At 51.6% G+C, this 24070-nt stretch overlaps 2 protein-coding genes across 4 annotated transcripts; one reads left to right on the top strand and one right to left on the bottom strand.

Moving 5' to 3' along the window:
* The first annotated feature begins 1483 nt into the window (after positions 1 to 1483).
* Positions 1484 to 8076, top strand: PPIB (peptidylprolyl isomerase B). Its single transcript, XM_067750087.1, has 5 exons — positions 1484 to 1676; positions 2404 to 2517; positions 3429 to 3522; positions 6823 to 7007; positions 7731 to 8076. Exons 1-5 carry the CDS (start codon positions 1542 to 1544, stop codon positions 7851 to 7853), a joined length of 651 nt encoding a protein of 216 aa, XP_067606188.1. The 5' UTR covers positions 1484 to 1541; the 3' UTR covers positions 7854 to 8076.
* SNX22 (sorting nexin 22) lies at positions 6045 to 24040 on the bottom strand. Of its 3 annotated transcripts, none has more exons than XM_067750059.1 (8): positions 12241 to 24040; positions 11590 to 11797; positions 11129 to 11212; positions 10596 to 10700; positions 10017 to 10111; positions 9609 to 9641; positions 9309 to 9376; positions 6045 to 8840 (listed from the first exon to the last, which is right to left on the bottom strand). In XM_067750059.1, the coding sequence occupies exons 1-8, from the start codon at positions 12318 to 12320 to the stop codon at positions 8719 to 8721; spliced, it is 795 nt and encodes a 264-aa protein (XP_067606160.1). In that variant the 5' UTR covers positions 12321 to 24040; the 3' UTR covers positions 6045 to 8718. The 3 variants fall into 3 exon arrangements, with proteins under 3 accessions (XP_067606160.1, XP_067606177.1, XP_067606167.1); XM_067750076.1 differs by having other exon boundaries at positions 11590 to 11739; XM_067750066.1 differs by lacking the exon at positions 11129 to 11212.
* Positions 24041 to 24070: the final 30 nt, after the last annotated feature.

The following is a 24070-nucleotide window of genomic DNA, read 5'->3' as shown; positions in this document are numbered from 1 at the left end:
TGAGACCAGTGAGTGGGGAAAGAGGCTTAAGAGACCCAAAAAATGAAGGAGGAGAGGAAGAGGGGGTGGAAAGATCATCTTTCTCAGTGCAACAGTTTTACGCAGAAGAACCTCCACCTCATTGAGAGGTGGTCTGGATTGAGGTGTGAGAATTAGAAACAGCAAATGTTATTTGCATTTATTTGAGAGAACTGTCTGTTGAAGCTCTGCAGTCCGCCTGCAGTGACCTCAGTGTAAGGAAGGACGAGGTAATGTCAGTGGCCATGCATAACCTCAAACTCAGGTCGGCACCTTATATAGAGACCAAATTGCCAAGTTCGACTATAGAAATGGAGCCATGTCTACCTACAATCTGGGCTGTGAAGACCAGGAATTTCTGTAAAGTTAATCTTTGAAAATTAAAGACATTTAATAATGTCATGGTTCCGAGCTTTAGAAAGATGTCAGTGGCAACTTTGGGTGTGTGTGTGTGTTTTAGACTTGCAGTACTGAAGTATATATGTTGCGGACTGTTGGGAACAAGCGTCTTCGGAGCCCTGAAATACTGCTGGGGCGCATCTGACGACTACTCCTGACCTTCCGGGAGGTTTCTAGAAAAGAAGGACTCAACCTCAGACCCTTGCAGATATTATTTCCCACCTCAGTGCCAACGTGACGGCTGTTCCATCCAGCATTTGTTGAGCACTTAGCCCTGCAGCAGTTGGGGGAGCTGTATACAAAGTAAGAGCAACAGTCCGTTTCTCACCAAAATAAATAAATAAAAAATTTAAAATGTAGTTGCTTAGGAAAACAGGTAAAAAAAGGAAGTTAAGAACCAGAGTATACAATAGTGTGCGTTGACTATACAGCAGTAAGCACAGTAAGATTAGAGAAGGGAGAGAAAAAAGGACAGTGACGGGGATTAAGTCAAAAGGAAGTGGGTTTTGAAGCAAGTTTTGCAAGACAGACGGAGCTGTATAAGGTTATATACTCTGGGTAGGCATAAACGTGTCCTGAGTTTTTGGAGGCTATCACATTTAAACCCAATTCGGTGTGACTAACCCTTGACTGGCCCAATACGGACAACGACAAGTGTCTTCAGCCCCATCCACAGACTTCCTAACCTAAAGCCTCGGTCACCACCTGCCAAACGACTTCCACGCCCACAAAAGCGCGGCGGGCCATGGGGTCTCTCCGCTTGGGCTGGTAGCCTCTTCAGAAGCCCAATCCGGGGCTCTTGGAGAGGGCGTCGCCTTCCGCTCATCCCCTTCCTGTTGGTGGGCGTCGACGAGCTGTGAAGCCAATGAGGCCACAGTAACGTGGCAGCCACCCACGAGCCCGCGTCTCCGCCCGCCCAGTCAGCGAGCCGGGCTCCGCCCCCCAGGGGGACCTACCATCTGGCGCCCAACCAGAGGGGGAAATGGGGCCTGCCTCCCGCTAGGAGGCCTGCAGGAGCCCCGGTTCCCCCCGGCTGCGCTCGGTGGAGGAGCCGGGCCCACGTCGCCGCGCCCCTACCCTCCTCCAGCCTCGGCAGCAAGGCCCGCGCTAGCTTCTCCCGGTGGATGCTGCGGCTCTCGGAGCGGAACATGAAGGTGCTCTTCGTCGCCGCCCTCATCGTGGGCTCCGTCCTCTTCCTGCTGTTGCCTGGACCTTCTGCTGCAGATGAGAAGAAGAAGGGACCCAAAGTCACTGTTAAGGTCCAGCCTCCCGTCTCCAGACCTGCCTAGCGAGGCCTGCCCTCCGCCGCCTGGGTTCCGGCCTTGGCGCCTCTGGTCACACATGTCCGAGGCATTTCGGGTCCCAGAGCTCGGGCCTGGGCGTCCTCGGCCTTGGCTCTACCCCTCCCTAGTTTCCCTGTCGTGGCCTCTTGGCGCCTGGGTCGTCCTCCCCCATTCAGATTGGAGAATGACCCGGACCCTCCCCGAGAGCCCAGCCCTGACCCAGGCGTTGGCGCCCAGGATGCCTAGCTGGGGCCGGCGTTGCAGACTCAGAGCTGCCTATTTGCAGATACCCAACAGTGCTGAGGAAATGGTGAAAGATCACGCCTGCCAGATTGCCGGTCTTTTCTCTACGTAGGCCAGATTTTAGCCACTTCATTTACAAAGCACAGCAATGTAATAGTTTACACCTGAGTGGTGTGCTTAGGCTCCCATCTTTATGGTGTTTTGATGTTAAGTTTTAGAATCTGGGCCCATTATTTATTTAGAGCAAAGGTTGTTACCCTGTAGTCTAAGGAGAGTGTAAACAAATGGAGCTTTCATTAGATTCTCATGGGGTTTTTGTCACCACCAAAATCAGATTCAGAAACTGCTCTTAAAATATGGGTCTGTTTTTTCTCGCATCCTCCGGGTAGCTTCTTGGGCCCTCGGTTCCCTAGGAAAGACCCTTTTAAGAGGTTAAGTTTGAAATTGTCTTTTTCCTCAGGTGTACTTTGACTTGCGAATTGGAGATGAAGATATAGGCCGGGTGGTCATCGGTCTCTTTGGAAAAACTGTTCCAAAAACAGTGGATAATTTTGTGGCCTTGGCTACAGGAGAGGTAAGTGGCTAGAGCTGAGGTAGCCAAGCTCACAGGCAGCGGAGTTGGCAAGTAGGGTTGGCGGCAAACTCAACTGCAGAGCGTGGCCCACCCATAGCAGTGGCCGTCACGGAGTACCAGCTATGCTCTCTGGCACTGGGAACCCAGGATTATCATATCTTCTCCGTTTTTTTTAACTAAATCCAGAATTAGAATTTTTTTTTTGAGAAAATTTTTCATCTTTGAGACGTTGCAGTAACCAAAGAAAACATCCAGGGAAACTAGTTTGTGGTCTCTGCACCAGAGTGAGGGGCCCAGAGCTTTCCAGGTTTTAAGGAAATGAATGCCCCATTTAAGAAAGTCTGGGGCTTCCCTGGTGGCGCAGTGGTTGAGTCCGCCTGCTAATGCAGGGGACACGGGTTCGTGCCCCGGTCCGGGAAGATCCCACATGCCACGGAGCGGCTGGGCCCGTGAGCCATGGCCGCTGAGCCTGCGTGTCCGGAGCCTGTGCTCCGCAATGGGAGAGGCCGCAACAGTGAGAGGCCCGCATACAGAAAAAAAAAAGAAAGTCTGTATTCCAACTTCCCATTGGGTCAGCAGGTAACTTTTTTTTTTTTTTGGTCAGTTTTCTTGCTTCTCTCCCTATGATTAGATTAGGAAAAAACGAGAGGGGAAAGGTGGAGGCATTATGTATGAAGTAGACTTGTATAAAGGCAGAGGAAATGTGCGGTCTTACAGCCTTTCCTGGATCTGTGTGCTCCAGGCCTGGCCTTTGATTACTGGTCACCCAGTGGCACGTTGAAGGATGAATCTGCCAGCAGGGGTTTCTCTTCTGTGAGCAGTTGCTGTTGTGGGCTGGGTTCCTGCAGGGCCTATTTAATGTCTGCCTGGTGCCTCATGCCACCTTCTCACCTTCTCATCCCTTTTTCTAGAAAGGATTTGGCTACAAAGACAGCAAATTCCATCGTGTGATCAAGGACTTCATGATCCAGGGTGGAGACTTCACCCGGGGAGATGGCACTGGAGGTAACCTCAAATCCTCTGGGCAGAGGGGTCTGTCAGTGCAGCCCCCAAGGTGGGAGGGCCAGGGAACCCAGTACAAAGGAGAGGGAGGAATGGGTTTCAGGTGGACATAAGAGAATCTCGCGCAGCTGGCAGACCAACTGATCCAGGCCTACAGCCTCGGTGACGTGCCTAGCAGTACGCCCTGCGGGGCGGGGCAGGGAGCAAAGTGAAACACCTGTAGGTGATTCTAGGTCAGGCATGCAAAGCTTGTGTGGGCGGCCCTGAAAGCCCCAGCAAGGGTGGGAGAAATTGCTCTCCTTGGCAGTCTCCCCCCAGAGACCACTTGACAAGCGCTGGCAGTCTCACCTGCGCTACTTGTACCGTAGGACAGACAGACAGCCTGGACTAACCAACAGGTCTCACCACACTTGGGTGCACAGCCTGCGGTTCCTTTAGACACAGCTGCAGCTCACCCCACCGATCAATATTTACTGGGCCAGGCTCTGTGGTGGGTGCTGAGGATGCAAAAACCAGTGGGACGGCAACTCCCTTTCACTTCCAGTACCTGAAAAGTCACAAATGGGCTGTAACACAGCCTTTTAGGGCTCAGGCTCTGTCCTCAAGTGGTTTATCGTCGAGGTGGGAAGAACGAGGAGAAAACACCATGAAAGTGACATAATACAAGATGTAAGTCATAGCTAGCTGGACGACAAAGACAAAGCAGACGTGATACAAAAGCACTGTAATCGTGGAGTCACACACAGTTGGGTGTCTGCCGCCTTCTTACTTTGTGACCTCAGGCAAGTGAGTCCTCTGAACCTCAGTTTCCTCTTCTGTAGAGTAAGTGGCAAGAGTTGTGGGTGCTGGGAGGGTGAGGTGAGATGTTGAGCGCGTAGTGCCCAGCGAGTGGTAAGTAAAGTCAGCCGCCGTCAAAGTGCTGACAAGTAAAGGACTCACTTTGCGCCAAGGTGATCAGGAAATGGCCTCGTAAACGTGAGGACAGATTTGAGCGGGGACAGATCTGGCTGGGGAGAATTTGCATGGGCAGGGAAGAGGCAGGGTTAAGGCGTGAGCTCAGGTCTGGTCTGCGGCAGGAACTTGGCCAAAGGTGGGGTCAGGAGGATGGAAGTGAAGCTCCCACCGGGAACCCAGAGTGGCGGGCCGTGGCCAGGCCAGGGACCCAGGGCTTTGTCCTCCACGGAGTGAGGATCCGCTGAAGACTTGAATGGGAGCAAGGCCTGATCGCAAAGGAGTTTGAGGGATAATAACGTGGCAGATTCAGGACATGGACACAGGAGAAGCAGACTGGCAGGGGTGTTGGTGCAGCTGCCCCTGCGTCGGGCGATGTGGGCCTGAACCCAGGGAGGATACCTAGTGGGTAAGAGCAGAGATTCGAGAGCCAGACCACCTTGGTTTGAATTCCAGTTCTGCTACTTCACAGCTGGGGTGCCTTTAACCTCTGTACCTCGGTTTCTTCATCTTTGAAATGGGGCTCTTAGCTCCTGCCTTACAGGGTGGGTTTTTTATGTTTCTCATGCTTGCACCAGCCCTCTGGCACACTGTTCCCACTCTGAGCACTAGCCGTGATTGCAGCGGGGGTAGCAGGAATGGGAGAAAAGGATGATCCGTGATGGGGGTGAGGACAACACTGACAACGTGCGGAGGAAACAAATGTCAAAAGAATAACTGAAGTCTGGAGAGAAAGATGACAAAGTATGTTGAGTTTAAAACCTTCACTATCCGTTTAAGTTTGGGACTCCTTATATCTTGGTAAAGTGATTGGAACTAAGGATATAGACTTGGGAATTTTCTGGATAGCAGCAGTAGTTGAATTCCTGCAGTTCACTGAGATGCACAGAGGATTCTCACATGGGAATCCTCTTTTCTTAAAAAAAAACTAAAAGAGTTGACAGTTTTATTTTCGCATTTCACATTACAAATTAAAATTGCTTTATTTGGTCCCACTACTCCCCTCCAAAACTATTCTCTCTTTGATAGGAAGGGGGAACAAGTCTTCCTTGTCATGCTGTTAGAAAACGTCACAGCGCCGTGATCTCCTGGTGAAGTAGAACAAGTAATATAAAACTGATGTAAAGAGGCTCCCCAATCTCCTTATCTGTCTGGTTGAGTCCTTCCTGGCCAGGTGATTTTCAAACTTCCCACTTACTGTACAATCAGAAATACCTCCTCAGCATCAGTCTAGGACAGCTTCCCAACCTGGTTCCACTCTGTGGGAACCACAGGATGGAAATACGTGTATTGAAGAGGAAAAAGGTTTTGTACACAAATAAGTTTGAAGGGTGTTGGGTAAAACAAAATGAGAATTACTTCTTTGTTGCTGGGTTTCTTGGGGCCTCTAGTGCACAGTGTGAATCTCTAGGAGAGGACCGGGACAAAGAAGGGTGCAGTATTTTGCAGTATTTCTCCGGGAACCAGCCTTGGGAACTTAGGTTAGGATCTCTGGAATGGGGTAGAGATCCTCTCGGCTCCACTATCTTGTATGCTGGCCACAGACCCTCCACAGACAGACACAGTACACACACTCAGAGCCACCTTTTATTTTGGTTCATGCGTTGATAAGAGGCTCTTGACTTTCCAGAACTCAAATGGCAGCCCCTCTCTTTTGCTTCTCCCTGCCCCTCCCCACTCATCTCTCTTCCTGCTTTGGATTGTCCTCAGTATCATTTGTGCTCTTAGGAAGAAAAGCTGGTCAGCCACAGCAGTCCTTTTTTTTTTTTTTTTTGCGATACGCAGGCCTCTCACTGTTGTGGCCTCTAACGTTGCGGAGCACAGGCTCCGGACACGCAGGCTCAGCGGCCATAGCTCACGGGCCCAGCCGCTCTGCGGCATGTGGGATCTTCCCGGACCGGGGCACGAACCCGTGTCCCCTGCATCGGCAGGCGGACTCTCAACCACTGCGCCACCAGGGAAGCCCTAGTCCTCCTTTTCTGGAGGGTTCTTACCTCCCCTGCATCCTGCACAGCACCTCCCTCCACTAAAGCAAGTCCCTATGGAAGGCCTCGCAGGCCACAGCCAAGGTAGTTTTTAATATGTGCCTTATTTGAAAGTCATAAAACTATATTCTCAAAGTAATCATTGTGTGAGCTATTCACTAAATCACCCTGGCCTCATGTCCCACTTGGGCTGTCAGTATGGTTTGGCTCCAGGGCCAGAGGGTAGGAAGGGAACAGCTTGTACGTCCTTGTACTCCACTGGAGCCTGGCCTGGCACGGGGGACAGGTTCAGCCTCTGGAATCCTCGCCCTTAAGATCTGCTTCGTTGGGGCTCCCCCAGCTCCCCTGACCTACTCTTTCTTCCCAGGGAAGAGCATCTACGGTGAACGCTTCCCTGATGAGAACTTCAAGCTGAAACACTATGGCCCTGGCTGGGTAAGCATGGCCAACGCAGGCAAAGACACCAATGGCTCCCAGTTCTTCATCACGACGGTCAAGACAGCCTGGTTAGATGGCAAGCATGTAGTGTTCGGCAAAGTTCTAGAGGGCATGGTGAGTTTGGTGGGGGGGAGGGAATAACCCTGGGCAACCCTGACCAGGGATCTGACACAGACCCCAGGGCAGGGGATCCATATATTTTATCCCTTTCCCAGAAGGGAATGTACAGATTCTGACCAGTGTTTATTTCTACAAACCTGGGGGGAATTGAGACTAAACAGCCTCTCTCTCTATGCCCCCGAGTTCTTTTTTTTTTTTGGTCATGCCGTCTAGCGTGCAGGATCTTAGTTCCCCGACCAGGGATCGAACCCGTGCCTCCTGCTATGGAAGCCCAGAGTCTTAACTGCTCGGCCGCCAGGGAAGTCCTGCCTCCAAGTTCTAAATCCCTCCAGGCCCCAGGCAGAGGCCGGCCAGGTCTCGGTGAGGCTGCACAATTGCAGCCTCAGGCATGTCCTGGCACCACCGTCGGTTGTACAGGGCCCAGCCGAACACGCTGTCCCGGAGAAGTCTCTTGGCACCCTCTCCCCAGCCGCCCCCCTCCTCACCCCTAGCCCAGCCTGGGTCATACTTCAGAGGATCGAAACTACTGCATCCTCCTGTTGTCAAATCTGGGTTCTACTTGCCCTGGGCTGGCGCCCGGCCACGATGCCCTTAGGATTTTGGTGCCTCGTGGTTTCTACGCTGTTCATCACGTGCAGGTTTCAGCCCTCGCGGCCACACGCTGGGGCCCGTCTCCCTCGACCAGCAGACCGCCTGACACTCTGCCTTCCTCCCCAGGATGTAGTGCGTAAGGTGGAGAGCACCAAGACAGACGGCCGGGACAGGCCTCTGAAGGACGTGACGATCGCAGACTGTGGCAAGATCGAAGTGGAGAAGCCCTTTGCCATCGCCAAGGAGTAGGGCCCCAGGGACCTCTTCCCTTTGAGCGACTGTCTGTGTGGCCCTGTTGCCCTCCTGGGGGTGAAGACAGCCCGCCACAGGGCTCCATGCTGCACTGGCCGTAGTGCTGGCGTCTGACGGAGCGGACCCCTCCCCCCACATTCTGCGGGCCCGCGGGCCCAGTTTTGTAACAAACTCCTACCAACAAACACTGACCGATTAAAAAAAAGGTGTTTTTTTATAATCTGCGTATGGGCTAGGTTCTGGGGCCTCCGGCATCCCCACCCGACCCGAAGTCCAGTGCCAGCCCGTCTGGGGCTCCTGTGGCAGTGGTGCCTGTCCCCTCCTTGGGTTCCGGCCTGAACCCTTTCCCTCCAGAAATGCTCCAGAAATGAGGGAGAGATGAACACAAACCAGACATTTCCAACTGGCCACACAAGTCTGGGAGGGCAGGGGGAAACAGATCTGGACATTCACAGAAAAATGTGCTACGCACAAAATGTCAAGCAGGAGTTTTTGCCCCTTGCTTCTGAACTTGGCTAGCCACTGTGCCTCAACCTTTGCATGTCCCCGCCACGCCTTTCTCCTGACAGGTAAAGGAATACACCTGTACCTTTTCATAGCCCACCTCCAAACTGGTGGGCTATGAACATTCTAAAGGAATTCTCCCTTTATTCCCCATCCTCTGTTGTCCCCACCCTGGCCCCTGGGCTCTAGGACTGCAGGATCCTACCACCTCAGACACCAGTGCAGCTGAGTTCTGAGCCTGGAGGGGTGGAGGGTGGTGAGTCCGGGGTCCAGGCCAAGGCTGACCCAGCCCATGTCCCTTTCAGAGGACTGAGGTCCATGACTGTCCTGGCAGGTGGCCTAAAGCCCTCTGGACTGGTCAGGGCATCGGTGGCACTGGAGCAGGGTGACAGGCAGCCTCAGGCTGGGCTTTAGCTGTGCTGGCGCTGAAGCTATAGAGGCCCTGGAGCACACCGTTCACCACCACGTTGGGCAGAGGCTCTAGGACAGAAGGAAAACAGGAGTAAGGGGTAGGGGCTTCAGGGCAAGAGGAAGTGGGGTGGGCCTGGCTGCAGGCCTGCAGCTCCCTGAGCTCCTGCTCATAGGCTCAGCACCCCCTGTTCCCCGAGAACAGGGGTCCCTGCCAAGGCAGCAGGTAGCAGCTGGCCACCTCAAATGAGGCCTTGGCATTCCCAGTTCACATTCTGTTCACATCTTGGTAAAGCCAGGCTGCTAAAGAATGGAGACCAGGGGAGCCAAGCTCATTTCACCATATCTACTTCCTGGAGGAAAATACAAAGCAGGCTACAGGGGCACAGGAACAGTGGGGAGGTGTGGCCCCAAAGGGGGGCAGTAGGAGGGAGATGCTGCCTAGGGGTCCTGCGAGCTGAGAAATATCAACTTCACCCTCACTCCCACCCTGGTACCTGGGCCCTAAGTGTGGATTATGGGTCAGAGGCACCTCCTCACCTGGGGATGGGATGCAAATATAAGGATCCATGCAGAAGCTGATAACAGGCCGGTGGTACAGCTGTGAGCTGGGAAGAAAAGGGGTCATGAACAGTGGAGGGGGAAACAGAGAAAAGTGTCAGGTTGGGTGGAGACTAAGGACTGAGATCACCAAGGACCCACAGAGGAAAAGTGGGAAGTGGGCTCAGGAGGCAACAACATGAAAACCTGGAGCACGGGGACAGGCCAGAGGCTTCAGGCCCTGGCGTATGGCCACGAGGGGGCAGCAGGAACCCAGTGCAGACAGGGACTTGGACTTGCCTGCTGTTGCCGGGCAGGAACTCCCCCAGGGCGCTGAAAAGAAGAGAGAGGCTGTGAGCTGCCTGGGGATGCCCGGGGTTGCGGGGGGGGGGGGCGTGTGGCAGGGGTGGAGATGCGGAAGCCCAGAATTTCACCTCCCAGGGGACTGCTGCTTCTATTTGTAACAAACTCAGCTCGGGAGGCACCCGGGGTAGCCAAGGCTCTTCAGAAAACAGCCCCTCCACAGGGGTCAAGAAAGCCTACTGGGGAGGTGTGTCTTAAAGAGGAAGAACCAGGCTAGGGCCTGGCAGATACAAGAAGGAAAGGGGCTTGACCTCTAAAACCTTTCCTCACCTGCTGGCTGCAGAGAGCCCCTGTCCCCACAACACTGGGGCCCCTCTCATGCCAAGCGCCTCTAGAGATGCTCACCCCCAGCTGCTGGCCTTGGGGACTATGGGCAAGTGGCGAAGACTCAGGAATTCCAGTAGTTCCTTGGGCACATCCTGGTTCAAGTATAGGATGCCCTGGAGAAGAGAACAGAGGCAACCTGTAATCGGATTCAGCTGTGTAATACGCAGAGCCTGGTGCAAATTGAAAACACGTGGGCCCTTCCAAAATGATAAAGAATTTCAAGACAGCCAGAGCAGAGCATTAAACCAAGCTAGGGCCCTTCTGAGCACTGGCCCTGGGTGACTATACAGATTGGCCCACGAAGCCTGCCTGGCCTGCAATTGGGCATAACCGTGTGGGAGAGGGGGGGAAGGATCTCCACCCTTATCAGGAGGGCAGCACAGGATCTCACCCTGGAGAAAGAGAGCTAGCCTTCATTTAACTGGGACTATCTGCCTCCTGGTTACCTCACGCAATCCTACCAATTCAGAGAGGGATGAAGTACTAGAACATGGCCAAAATGTAGGTCCCCTTCACCCCAGTCCCCCGCACCTCTCTGCTGGTGTCACACCTCTGGTCCAGCAGGCTGAGAGGCAACAGAGTGAGACCCACACACACCTGGATATAGGCCTCCAAGCTCTGCCGCCGCTGCTCCAGTCCTCTGGTCCTCCAGTTGGGCAGGCGTTTCGAGGGGAAGTCGGGCACTTTGGACAGTTTCTTGATCTGCCAGGAGGTTACCGCAGTGCGATCACAGCATCCCGATTGAGCCCTCAAGCTCACTTCATCCTAGCCAAGAGCCCTCCCCAGTCCTCCCTGCCACCCACACCCCCAAACTTCAGGCTGTACCCTGAGACACGCCCGCGTGGTGAGCAGTGGTTGGGACAAGGGCGAGAGGCGCCCCCAACACCCCCGTCCACCCCCAAGACGCCCGACGCCAGACCAGCCGCGCAGGGGCACGGGCAGCACGTGGGACCTAACCCTTTGCGCGCGTTCCGCAGCCCGCAGGGAGGTCTGTGCCCACGACCTGAGCTCTCTAGGGCCCGGTAATGGGGGTGGCAGAGGCTGGGGCCCGCCAGCTCGTCTGCCTGCCTCTCAGGGCTTGGGAAGGAGCCGGGCCGGGGTCGGTCTGTCGGTGGTGGGCGCAGCCTCACCCGTTTGTGCAGCGCGTGGAACTCGCTGTAGCGCCTCTGCACGGTGTGTCTGCGCCCGTGGTACAGCACCTCCACTCGGAACACCTGGCGGGCGCGGGAGGGCAGCCGGGTGCGCGTGAGGCCTGGCGGGTTGGTGCAGCAGGACCGGCTCCCGGCGACGCACCCACCCTCCACCCTCAGAGGCGCAAAGCGGCCTGGGAGCGCCGCTGCTCTCCAGGGACCCTCCCAAGTCCCCCCACACTGGGGGGCTCTGCTCCGTGCAGTCAGTCCCTCAGGAGCCGGGACCGCCGTCGGCAGGGCTGGCAAGTCCAAGCGGCCCAGAGACCCTCGGCAGCGTGTCCCCAGACGTCCTGGGCCGCCGCGCTCGGACCCCGAACCCGAGGTGCGGGGTCCGCATTGCATTTGACGCAGGGAAATCCGGCGGGTCCCCGCGCCCCTTCCCATCCACTGCCCCCGCTCACCATGTGGCCTTTCTCGGGGCTCTGCCGGGTCCCCTCGGCCTCGGGCCCCACCGACGGGATGCGAACTTCCAGCATGCACGCGCCGCTTGCAGCCGAACTCTCCGCGCTCCGACCAGAGACCGCGGCGTCGCCGACCCCGCCTCCTCGTGCCTGCAGGACCCGCCCCCACGTTGGCCCCGCCCAGGGCGTTCCCCAGCGCCGCCGGGTCCTGCAAGGGGCTGATTAGGCTGGAGCCCGATGGCGCGAGGCGGGCACCGCCCACTGAGCCTAGTGGGGTCGCAGTACATGGAGACCCTTCGGCAGAGAGCCATCTGTTTGTCAACATGTCCACATTCACCGAGTCCCCAGTGATTGACAGGAATGCGGGAGAGCCAAATTTCACCTGCTCTTATTCGAGCGCCTGCTAAGGACTGTAAGCCCCTGTGGGCATTGGCAAGGAGGGAGGCTGGGCCCAGATCAACCAGGGGCGTTCCTTGCGTTCCTCACACCCTTACCCAGGACCAGGCTGCACCCCCATCTCCTTCCCTCCACCTTCAACGTGGACCCTGGGTGCGCGGCCTGGGGTAAAGCTTGGACGCACTCTGGCTTTGATGTCCCCCTTCCCCCAGCATTCGTAGGCCCCATTCATTCATTTTTTAAAAAAATATTTACTTATTTGGCTGCATCTGGTCTTCTTTGCGGCAGGCAGGCTCTTTGTTGCAGCGCGTGGGCTCCAGAGCGCACGGGCTCATTAGTTGCAGCACACGGTCTCTCTAGTTGTGGAGTGCGGGCTTAGTTGCCCCGCGGCCCGTGGGATCTTAGTTCCCAGACCAGGGATCAAACCCACCTCCCCTGCACTGGAAGGCGGATTCTTAGCCTTTGGACCACCAGGGAAGTCCCCATTCATTCATTTTAAAAATCCATTCCTCCATTTCAATCATCTTTCAGCCCAAACCTTCATCAGGCGGAGGAGAGGCAGTGTAGGGACAGAGGCTCTGCTTTAGCGGTCAGACAGCTTGGGTTTCCCCAACTGTGTAGATCTGTGCTCATCTGCAAAATTGAGATAATATGCCTCCTTCAGGAGAGTGTACGAAAACTGAGTGAGATAATGCCTGCTAAGCCCTCAGCAGAGTAGGTATTAGGAAAATGGTAGTTTGTGGGCTCATCCTGGAAACACAGGTGGGTGATGTTGGTATGCAGGGCAATGGATGGGGAAGAGGGACTGTGGGAAGTGGCACGAGGCTGCCCTTGCCCACTCTTCTGGCAGAGTCTTTCTGGGTGTGTGACGGGATTTAATCCAGAACTCTCTCACCTCCTGTGCTAGGAGAGGCTTCTGCTCCCACCTCTCAGCGCTCTTCCCCCACCCGCCTAAGGGAGCTTTCCCATTCAGCACAAGCCTCCACTCCACTGACTCCTCCCCAGATAGTCTTGGGGGGCAGTGGAGGAAGGCGAGGCCCCTGCCTCCCAGAGCTCACCCCAGCAGAAAGCTTGATGGTGGGAAGGAGCAGAGAACCTGTCTTAGGAACTGGGGTTGGGGGACCACTGACTCTCTCCCTCCCTTGCTAGTGCAGAGGTGTTTCTGAGCTGGAGCAGAAACTCCCCATTCCCAGCTCTGCCCCCAGAGAGAGGCTGAGAGGATGACCCCATAAGGGGGCAAGCAGGTCTCACCAATACTATGTTCCACACTTTCCCCCCGCCAAATTCCATCTCACAGGGGCCTCAGAATCAGGAAGCTGAAACCTCCTGGAAGGGAAACGATCCACCATGAGGAGAAGTGCTGGTGTTTCATTACCTCCCTTGTTCTCTAGGGCCCCATCAGTCAGGGACCCTGCTCTCCTTGTCTGCTGTTCAGGGAGTCCTCTTCTAGGACCCTCAAACCTCTAAACTTCTTGGTCGCCCATCCTAATGAAGGTCTGCCTCTGTCTCTATTCCTACCACCCAGAACACTGCCACATCTTCTAATGGACCTCTCTTGTTTTTCCTTGCCTCTCTCCCTCATACAAGGTCTACTCTCTACCTAGTAGCACAGACCGTCAAGGCATCTGCTTAAAACCGTCCAAAGGCTTCACGTTGTGCTTAAAACAAAACCCGCCCTCCCCACCATAGTCTACACAGCTCTAAATGACCCAGCCCATCTCTCATTTTCTCTCCTACCCTCTCATGCATGGGGCTCCAGCCACAGCGACATTCTTCCAGTTCTTCAAACCTAACGAACTCTTTCTGCCTCAGGACATTTATACTCACTGTTTCATCTCTCTGAAACACTTTTTTTTTTTTAGAAGGTTTGTGGGGTTTTTTTTAATTTTAAAATTTTTATTTTTGGCTGCCTTAGGTCTTCATTGCTGCATGCGGGCTTTCTCTAGTTGCGGCGAGTGGGGGCTACTTTCCGTTGCGGTGCGCGGGCTTCTCACTGCGATGGCTTCTCTTGTTGTGGGGCACGCGCTCCAGGCACGTGGGCTTCAGTAGTTGTGGTGCACGGGCTCAGTAGTTGTGGCTCGTGGGCCCCAGAGCACAGGCTCAGTAGTTGTGGCGCACGGGCTTAGTTGCTCTGCGGCATGTGGGATCTTCCCAGACCAGGGATCAAACCCGTGTCCCCTACATTGGCAGGTGGATTCTTAACCACTGTGCCACCAGGGAATCCCTCCCTGCAACACTTTTTCCTTACTCTTCACCTGGTGGGCTTTGCCTAAAACTTCTAATTCTTAGCCTAAAACTCACCTTCTCATAGACACCTTCCTTCCTGACCATCCTATCATAGCACCTTGTCTCTGCACTCATTCCAATATTACTGTTACTGTTTGTTTATTGTTTCTCCCTGGTGTCCCCAACTCGGCCCCCAGACTCAGTACCAGTGAGCCAGGGGCATGGTCTCTTGTCAGGGTTTTGCCACCATGGTGCCAAGCATGTAGTAGATGCTCACAAGAAGCATTGTTGATTGAAAGACTGTATGAATCAATGGGGGAGGGGGATGTTGGGAAAAGGCTAGGGAGAGGAGGGAAGGCCTGGGAAAGAGGCCGGAAGGGAGCAGGGTTGCTGAAGGGTTACAGGAAGGCCTGCAGAGGGATAACAACAGAAATCCTCTTCCTACCTTCAGAGTTAGACTCTTATCTCTCGCTCTCTCTCTCTCTCTCTCTGAAGACCATCATCCACCTCATTCACTTACTTGATTTTCAGCTGTTCCTGAGAAGTCTCAAATCAGTGGATTTTCATCCCCATTTATAGAGGGAGATTTGATGCACCTGACTCGTAAAACATTTGGTAGTAAACCTGCAGCTCCTTATTCCACAGCATTTCATTCAGACCTGAGTGAAGATCCAAATGAAGAAAAACAAGATCCTTGACCTGGAGACATTTATGTCTTTGGGGAGATAAAACAACTTATGGAGAATATTTTCCTGTAAAGAGGAACACGTGACATGATGTACGCTCCAAAGCAGTTATTACAGTCAAAGGAAAAGTTTGTTTTCTGTATACTTTAAACATTGGCCCTCTCAGTATGTGAACAGTGATCTAAGTTCCAGTCTCAGATTACACGGCCCTAACCGGGGTTTTCCGAATGCATAGGCCTGGCGTGGAGTCTGACCCAGTGCGTTTTCCACAAGGTCGCTGGTGATGCTTATGCTCCTGGTTGGGGGCCACATTGTAAACACCTGTCTCTTGACGCCCACACCAGCCCTGCCAGGGAGGGGGGCCATTCTCGCCCCACTGTACAGACGTGAAGCCTGGAGATGAGGATCAAGGGCCAAGCAGAGGGCAGGAAGGGCTGGGGGCAGAGGTGTCCACCCCCGACACGCCCCCTCTCCTGGGGCCGCCTGGTCGCGGGCGCGCGGGTGGGTTGGACCGCGTCTCCGCCCTGGCTCGGCCCTCACCTTCCACTGCCCTCACACAAAGCCCCTTTCACGGGCTCGGCTTCTACTGGGCGGCCGGCGCTGTTCCGGAGGTTTGGTTAACCCCGTTAAGAAAACAAACAGCTCCTGGGCCTCGGGCGGGCAGAGGGGCGCCGCTGGGCACAGAGACTGGATGCTTTCCCCTCCCCGCGGGTGGGCGGAGGCGGACTGACCTGGAACCCCATTAACCCCGGGCAAGGCTGGGCCTGGACTGCTGGGATGGGGGCTGGAGTTGGAGGTTCTGGTCGCCAGGGCAACCTTTGACAATGCCCGTGCCTCAGCGTCCTTACCTGTACCACGGGGAGTTGTGTGTAGACTAAGTGACATCATGCTTCCAAAGTGTTTGGCATGGGGCCTGGCACACAGGAAATAAACATTAGCTATTCTTATTCGACTGAATTATACGAATTCGCTGTTTTTGCAGGCCAAAACTGTGGGGTTTTGCCAATTACATATGGTCCGTCCAATATATTGTTAATGATTCATCTCTGAAACAACAAAAGCAAATTCTTCTATTCCTTTTTCAGTATCCTGAGGTTGCAAGGTTAGCTTAAAAACAAACAAACAAACAAACATTAGTTACTCCAACTACTAACTCTGTGATCAGGCTTTTCCTGATTTTCTCATTGTGCAACCAAAAACAGGTAAGAGAATGAATTAGAAGCACAGGTTGGTGTAAATCAGCAACCATCCTGTTCATCCTAACAGCCTCAGAGCACTTACTAACTGCTTAATAAGTACATCTTATAAATTTGAAATAATAATAATCAAAATAAAAATTTTTATGTTGTGAATACTGGACTTTGGTACAGATGTCTAAAAAATTAGTTCCGCTGCCACAACATTTTAAATTACTGAGCTAGTCTAAATTCATCATTTTATAGATGAGGAAACTGAGGTGTGAGGAAGGGAGAAGTGGGCTGTGGAAAGGGCTGTGTTAGGAAGGCACCTCTGACAAGCATGTCCTGCCTGAGCCCTGAGAGCAAAGTCTGACCCCCCGTTAGACTGGTGCCCGGCTTCCCAAGGGACAGGTAGGCTCCAGCCAGCAGTGTCAATCCTAGGAGCCCCCCCGCCTCTTGCCCAGAAGACAGAGGCAGCTCAGCTGCTTCAGACAACAGGATGCAAGGCCAGAGCAGGGGGAGCTGCAGAGACCACTCCAGCCACCCGGTTTCGAAGCAACAGCTTCCCGGGGAGATTTTTCTGGCGCTACAACTCCTAACATCCTTTAGGGTGGTATGTCAGGGGACCAACCGATTGCCCTTCTGGTGCGCCCGCACCAGGGCTCAAGGAATAAAGACATGCTCAGGTACCCTCAAGTCACAGGACTTAAGCATGGAGGAAGCCGTGGGACTAAGAACTAAGGACAACAGGGAAGCTGAGAGGCCTCCAGGTCTGGAATGGAGATGCACCTCCACCGGCTCTAGCCCTGGATACTGTCTGGGGTTTCGCAGCAAGTCGCGTTTTTACTCTCTGCCATTAATGGTCCCCAGCTACTCACCCAAGCTGTTCTCTGTCTTCCAGCTTCTGCCCCTGCCACACACTGAGCACATCTGGGGAGAGTATCTCACAGGGTGAGAGAAGCTCAAATGCCTACAAGGTCAGGTGGGTAGCTTCTCCTTGACAGGCCTGCTCCATGGATTTGTTCAGGTCTTTAAGAAAACAACTTAGTGGGTTAGTGTCTAGGTCCTCCTTGTCCATCCCGACTGGATCGTATGGGATATGGGGGTGCAGACAAGCCGAGTCAAGCAGATTGGTGCGACCTTGGGCAAGCTGCTTAAGGTCCCTAAGCTTCAGTCTTTTAATGGAGATAACGACGCCCACCTGGCAGAGCCGTGGTGCTGGATGAGTTTCAAAGCCCTGAGCCTGCTGGCACAGGGTGGGTGTTAAACGCATGGCAGCTCTTGGTTATTAGGTCCCGGGGTGGGAAGGGACTATCGGGGCAGTCTGGACGCTGCCCTGCATGTGTTCCTGGCTGCCACATGCCTCATCATCTTTTTCTGGTGAGGCTGCTAATATTCCCAAGGGGACACCTGCTACTGGGCCCCTATGGTCATCATCACTGTCACTCATAATGGAAGAGGAAGCTGAGAGCTCTGAAGCTAGGAGCGGGCAGTCATTTGGAAACAATCGTCACATCCCTTTAGGGAAAGGTCCTATCTCAGTTTGGACAGGGTTTTTCTTCGGGGTTTTTTCTGGACCCAGAGGCTGAGCAGCTGGCTTCCTCTGAGCAGCCTCAGTGGTGGGGCTGTGGGGATTTCTGCCCCAGAGGTCTGGTCATCAGAGCCAGAGGGGCATTTCCACAACAGACAAAGGCAAAGGGGGGAGGCCCTTCTGGGGCAAGCAGTGGAGCAAGTGGCTATCACCTCCCCGCTTGCAGGCCCCACCTGGAACACTGAGCACCAATCCTGCCAACCAGAGCAAAGCCTACTGAACCCCAAATCAGGCCTGATTTCTGGATCTCGTGAAAAACCCCAAATTCTGGGCCCATAGGCTCGTAAAACAGTAATCTCCACAGCTGAAGGGCAGTCACCTCCCCCTGAGGCTGCCTTTGGAAGTGGAGGACGGCACCTAGATGAGTAGGAACACGATCCATGACCTTAAGGAGTTCAGAGCCATGGAGGCTAATGAGATAACATAACAAACACAAGCGAGAAAGACCAGAGGTTTAAGAGGATGACAAAGTGCCATGCCAAGAGCTATAAAGGAGGCAGGCCTCCCACTCCAGTGTGGGTCGGGGGCGGGTGAAGAGTAGATCAAAGAAAGCTTCCCAGAGATGTACATATAAAGTAGGCCTCAAAAGGATGCAGTGGATTGTTTTCCCATAATGAAAATAGCTTTATTTAATGTTTACGATTATAAAAGTAATACACAGAAATTCCAAGCAATATCAAATAGTATAAAAATTTTAAATAATGCGAAATTCCATCCCTAGAGGCAACCATAGTTAACAATTCGATCAACATCCTTCCCATATATATATAATTTTATATAAATGCAGACCATATCATACATGTAATTCTATAACCTACTTTCATTCAAAAATGAGTTTTTCTTGTCAATAAATATAGCTATATATCATCTTCAATGGCTGTATAATATCTAATTACGTACCATAATTCATTTAATCCCTTCCTGCTGTACATTTAGATTGATTTCAAATTTTACAACTGTAAACAATGCTATGATGGGCCTCTTTGCACAGTCTTCTTCATGGACTTGGTTTCTAGAGGTGTCTATGGGAATCCCCAGTGAATGTTCTGACACATTAACCAATGCCCTCATCTCTATTTATTCACACTCTTATCCACAATACTGAAGGCTGGCTGTTTCAGACAGGTGTAATGCTGAGATTGAAGGGAGGGATGGGGACTGAGATAGGGTGCTTCAGGAACAAAGCCCAGTATTAATAAAGGCTTCTTAGGCCACACAGAGTGAGGAAGGAAGGGGCATATGTGGAATCCGTTTCCATGAGGTATGCGCACCGCTGTGAAGGACTAGGAGATAAACAGGAAAAGGCGAGCTGGGGTCCTCTCACAGAAGGCTGTGAAGGCCAGGTGGCAGAGCCCACAGCTGGAGATCACTCAACAGTTACCTACTGATATCTGGCACCTATTTTAAGCCCAGATCTTTTCAGGGGCCATGGGGTGATAAACATGTTCCACTTTGGAGAGTTTATTGTCTAATTTTTTTTATGCCTTAAATTGCTTTTTGTGCTTCAGTCACCTGCCTCCTCTCAACCTATCCCTTGTAGCAGTTGAGCTCCTATTGATACTCTAAGGCCCAAATCAAATATTACAGAATTTTTATTGTTTGGCAGAGAGAGCCAACATTAAACCACACAAGTGGTATCACAAGACATTGGCAGATGTCACACCAACCCCGGGGCCAGAAGACAGGGATAAGCTGTTCTAGTGCATTTCTAACTCTGAGCTCAGGCCTGCCTCTTCCCCAATGTGGAGCTGAGAATCTTAGCCAGTGACTCTGAAGACCGGGTGTCCGGTTCAGTCATGTGGCAACTGCAGCAAAGGTGTGTCCTTCCTTGCTGCAGGAGGGATCACCATTCTCTTCCCCTTCCCCTCCTCTCAACCCCCAGGCTGCTTGAACTGGTGGGGAAAATCCCACCGCCTTAGGGCCTGCTGTCCCTCAGAATCCATGGTCTTCAATCCCATGTGGGCCCTAAGCACGTTCAGCAAAGGACACTCCTTCCATCACCATGTTCCCTCCTCAACCAGTTCCTGACCCCATCTTTAGATTTCCATTATCTTCTCATGCTTTTAAAAATTTGAGCCGCACAGGCATTCTTTATTTTCTTTAGCGTTCTCAGCTACAGGTGCATTCACAATGAAAAGCATCTGGAAAGAGCTTAATGTTACAAATATCTCTACGTGTGACACTTCCGATCATTTCTACTTCTTGCGTTTGTTCTGTCACTGACTACTCATCCTCGCTGGGGTCTCTCCAGCTCTAAACCCTCACCTTCAGGACTCCAGAGCCCAGAGATTCATGGGGGAAATAACCCAAGGGGAAGCAGGAGAAGTAAGACTCATCTCCATACCTCTTCTCTAAACCACTTGACTCAAAATAGGTAAACTAGATATTCCTATCTGAGAACATTTTAATTCTTCCCCAGCCACACCCAGCAGCGAGGCTCCCAGCTCTGTGCATTTTTGCATTTACTCCCAGACAGGGCTGATGGCTATTCCCTTTATCTCCTCTGAATTTTATTAACATGCTAGGTCTGACCCACCTTTAAATAAATCAAAGCCAGCTTTCACTCTGGATCTCCCGCATCTCTCAGCACAGTCCTCCCTTCCCATTTAGAGGAGCCTCTGACACGGTCAGCACTTGCTGTGCCCTCTGCTTTCCTGCCCATCTGCTCCAAACCCATTTGGCCTCCTGTATTACCTATGTCATGAAAGGCTTCACCGTCTACCCTGAAATCCAAGCCAGAAGCTGGCGGCTCATGCCAGCCACCATGCTCTCCCTTGGGCCTCTCATCAGATCGGTGGCCAGACCACAGTGGCTCTTCGCCAGGTCCTCCACCTCTCTCTGAGCTCCAGCACCATCACTATGGCCCTCCTCGGCACTCTGGCAGGCTCTCCTTGCCTCCAGTCTCATACCTTCTGATATGTCTACATCACAAATGTGACCATGTTATCTCCTGCTTAGGTCCCTCCAGGAGCTCCCCACATTTGCAGGATAATGTTCAAAGTGCCCCACAGGTCACAGGCACTGTGTGATCCGGCTCTTGCTCGTCACTCTCCGTGGGCCATCCACTAACTTAACTCTGCCCACATCGAGCCGCTTGCATTTCCCTACATGTGCCCACCTCCCACTACACGACACAGGGAGGCAGAATGGTCCCAGCAGAAGAAGCAAACACCTCTTCACCTTTAAGACAGCTCAAACATCCCCTTCTCCAGTTTCTTTATCCTGAGTCCCCAGGTGGAATGACTCCATCTTCGTGGCACTATCCCCCCCATACAGCCCAGTACACTTAACCTGCTATTGACCTTAATTTCCATGTCCGCAAGCTCTGCACAGAAATGCACAGGCCCCAAAGACAGCTGGCCCTATCAGCCTCGAGATAGGAGGCCGAGGAGGAAGTTCTGAAACCAGAAGGGAGCCCATCCCAAGGAAATAATAAAAACAGACTTACATCAGGATGATCACTGGATGGAACATAACAAAGCAAGGAGAAAGTTTTAAAATTTAGTCTGGAGAAAAGAGTTACAAATATGGAAAGGGAGAAGATAAGAATAAACTTTATGGAGCTAGACTGAAAATATCAGTGTGGATTCATGATTTTTAATATCTAATTCTTTATATCATCTATCTCCATCTCTCTCAATATTTCCATATATTTTTATCTGTAGCTATTTCCTTGCTCTGTCTGCCAAGAGCCTAGAAGCAATGACATCCCAGTAGCAATGGGCACACTCAGCACCCAGCTCTAGGTTTCTAAATATCATTCTCCTTTAAAAGGAATCAAGATTCCCTGGAGAAATGGCTGATTCCACGGCTGGGGCAGGGAAGATACAAGATAAGCCTGAAACATCTTGTTAAGCCAGAAAGTAAGAAAGTGTTAAAAAAAAAAAAAAAATGAAGGGGATATATTAAAAAGACACAAGAGCCGGCCAGAAATCTGGGACAGTTTGAGAATCAAAACAAATTAAAGCAATGGCTTGCAACTTTGAGTAAATAGGAATCCATTGATCCGTACTTATAAACAAGTAGATTAATAAATAGGAAGGAAAAATGCTGTTCTTTAGAAGTAGAATGCCAAACAATAAATGTAGAAGAAACTATGGAGTGAGAAAATCACACTGGATGAGGAATAAAATATTTACATGATATCAAAGTATCTCCCCACAAATAACTTGTTAATTACAAAAGGGAAAAGAGTAAATTTAAAAAGGGAAACCTGGCAGACATCAGCTTAACCAAGAGATCAGAGTTAATGTCAGCATTAATGGGACCAACTACCATCACATGCCAACTTAAGATGCACTGAGGACATGTCACTTCTGTGGTGTTCTTGCCCAACATACAAAAACCTAATCTAGTCATGTGGAACCATGAGACCAATCCAAGTTGAGGAACATTCTACAAAATACCTGATTGTATTCTTCAAAAATGCCAAGGTAATAAAAGGCAAGGAAAGGCTCAAGAAGTCTGGATTAAAAGAGACACATGTAATCATGTGTCACAACTAAATGTAACACATGATCCTGCACCAGGAATCACTATGAAGGACATTACTGGGACAGCTGACACAATTTAAATAGAGAGCACGTGTTAGATTAACAGTATTATTTTTTTTTTTTCCGGTGTGTGGGCCTCTCACTGTTGTGGCCTCTCCCATTGCGGAGCACAGGCTCCGGACGCACAGGCTCAGCGGCCATGGCTCATGGGCCCAGCCGCTCTGCGGCATGTGGGATCTTCCCAGACCAGGGCACGAACCCGTGTCCCCTGCATCGGCAGGCGGACTCTCAACCACTGCGCCACCAGGGAAGCCCAGATTAACAGTATTTTATCAGTGTTATACTTCCTGTTTTTGATAAGTGGTTATGGTTATAAATTATGAGAGGATGTCCTTATTCTTAAGGAAAGGCATACTGAAGTTTTGGGGTAAAGGGGTACAATGCCTGCAACTTACTCTCAAATGATTCAGAAAATACAACATGTAAATACAGATAAAGCAAATCATAAGTCATAAAGCAAATGGGATAAAAATGTAAACACTTGGTAAATGTGGGTAAAGGATATATGGGAGTTCTTTGTGATATTCCTGTAACTTTTCTGTAAGTTTAAAATCATATTAAAATTTTAAAAGTTACCAAACAAACCAGGAATCCAACAGCAAGGGATGAGTCAGAATTATGGTACAGTCACTCTATGGAAGCCTTAAAATTACACAGCCTTACAAATAAAGTCTGTGAAGATAGATAACAAAATAGAAAAAATGCTTATAACTTATACAGTGTTGAATGATAAAAGCAGGATACAAAATATTTTATGTGTATATTATTATAACTAAGCGGAGCAAGCATATAAGACTGGAAGGATAAAATCAAAGGTGGTAATAAGGATATTAGGGGAAGGTGATTCACTGTTATACAGCAGAAACTAACACACCATTGTAAAGCAATTATACTCCAATAAAGATGTTAAAAAAAAAAAAAGGATATTAGCGGGGAGGGAGAGATTGAGTGACTTTTTCTAAAAAAAAAAAAAAAAAAAAAATCCACATATTGAAAAAGTACTTGCCGGCACTGGCACTCCCAGTCAGGCTGGTGGACTGGAGATCAGCGCTGCTTGCTGTTTACTGCCGGTTCCTGCCTCACGCTGCCCTCCTCAAAGGTTGACATTGCCCCCACAAGAACTGACAGAGCTGGGCATCTCTGCAGCTGGTAGGGCTGGGAGTGGGGAGGTTCCTGCGTGCAGGCAGCCTGCCAGCCTGTCCCACAGAGGAGCTTCACAGTCTGCTCTGACCAGCAAGCTTAGCGGCTGCGGACAGCTGAGGGGAAGCCCGGCACGGGTGCATCCAAGACTGGGCCTCCCTGGCCAGGCCAGCACAGAGACCCCTTTGAACGCCCTCAGCTTGTGCTGACCACACTAGGGCCTCTTGCCGGCATGCTCCCCCCTGGGCACAGATAGTGAAGCTTCTTGGAACTCAGAAGGTTTAGGAATTCTGGGATGACTTTATTTAGAGCCAGAGTGCCTGGTTCTGTTGTCAGTGGGACAAAGTGCTAAGTCCTTATCAGTCCTTTACGTTTTTAACATGGACCAGTCTACTGAGGACATGCTTTGATGGGCAGCAAAAAGATGTTCAGAACGCAAGGCTTTGCGATCAGAAAGCAAGACTCTCAGAGAACCCTGGGCAGCTGAGGGAAACAGGGCAGGAATAAAAGTGAAAGCTGGCCTCCTCTGCAGGAGAATTGCTTTTGTCCCTCTTATTATAAGAGATGTGTTTAAAACTCCTTCCCTAAAGAAGTAGGAGTAAGAGTTAAATAGATTAAGAGACCCTCAGAACAGGTAGCTGAGGTAGACAGAGAAAAGGAAATTCCAGATCCATAGGGAAGCAGGAGCAGAAGCTTGTGAACTCCTGTGGA

The sequence above is a fragment of the Pseudorca crassidens genome, chromosome 1 (genome assembly GCF_039906515.1).
Source record: "Pseudorca crassidens isolate mPseCra1 chromosome 1, mPseCra1.hap1, whole genome shotgun sequence".
NCBI classification, from domain to species: domain Eukaryota; kingdom Metazoa; phylum Chordata; class Mammalia; order Artiodactyla; family Delphinidae; genus Pseudorca; species Pseudorca crassidens.
Note: the sequence above shows the minus strand (reverse complement) of the source record. Positions and strands in the feature narration are given on the sequence as shown.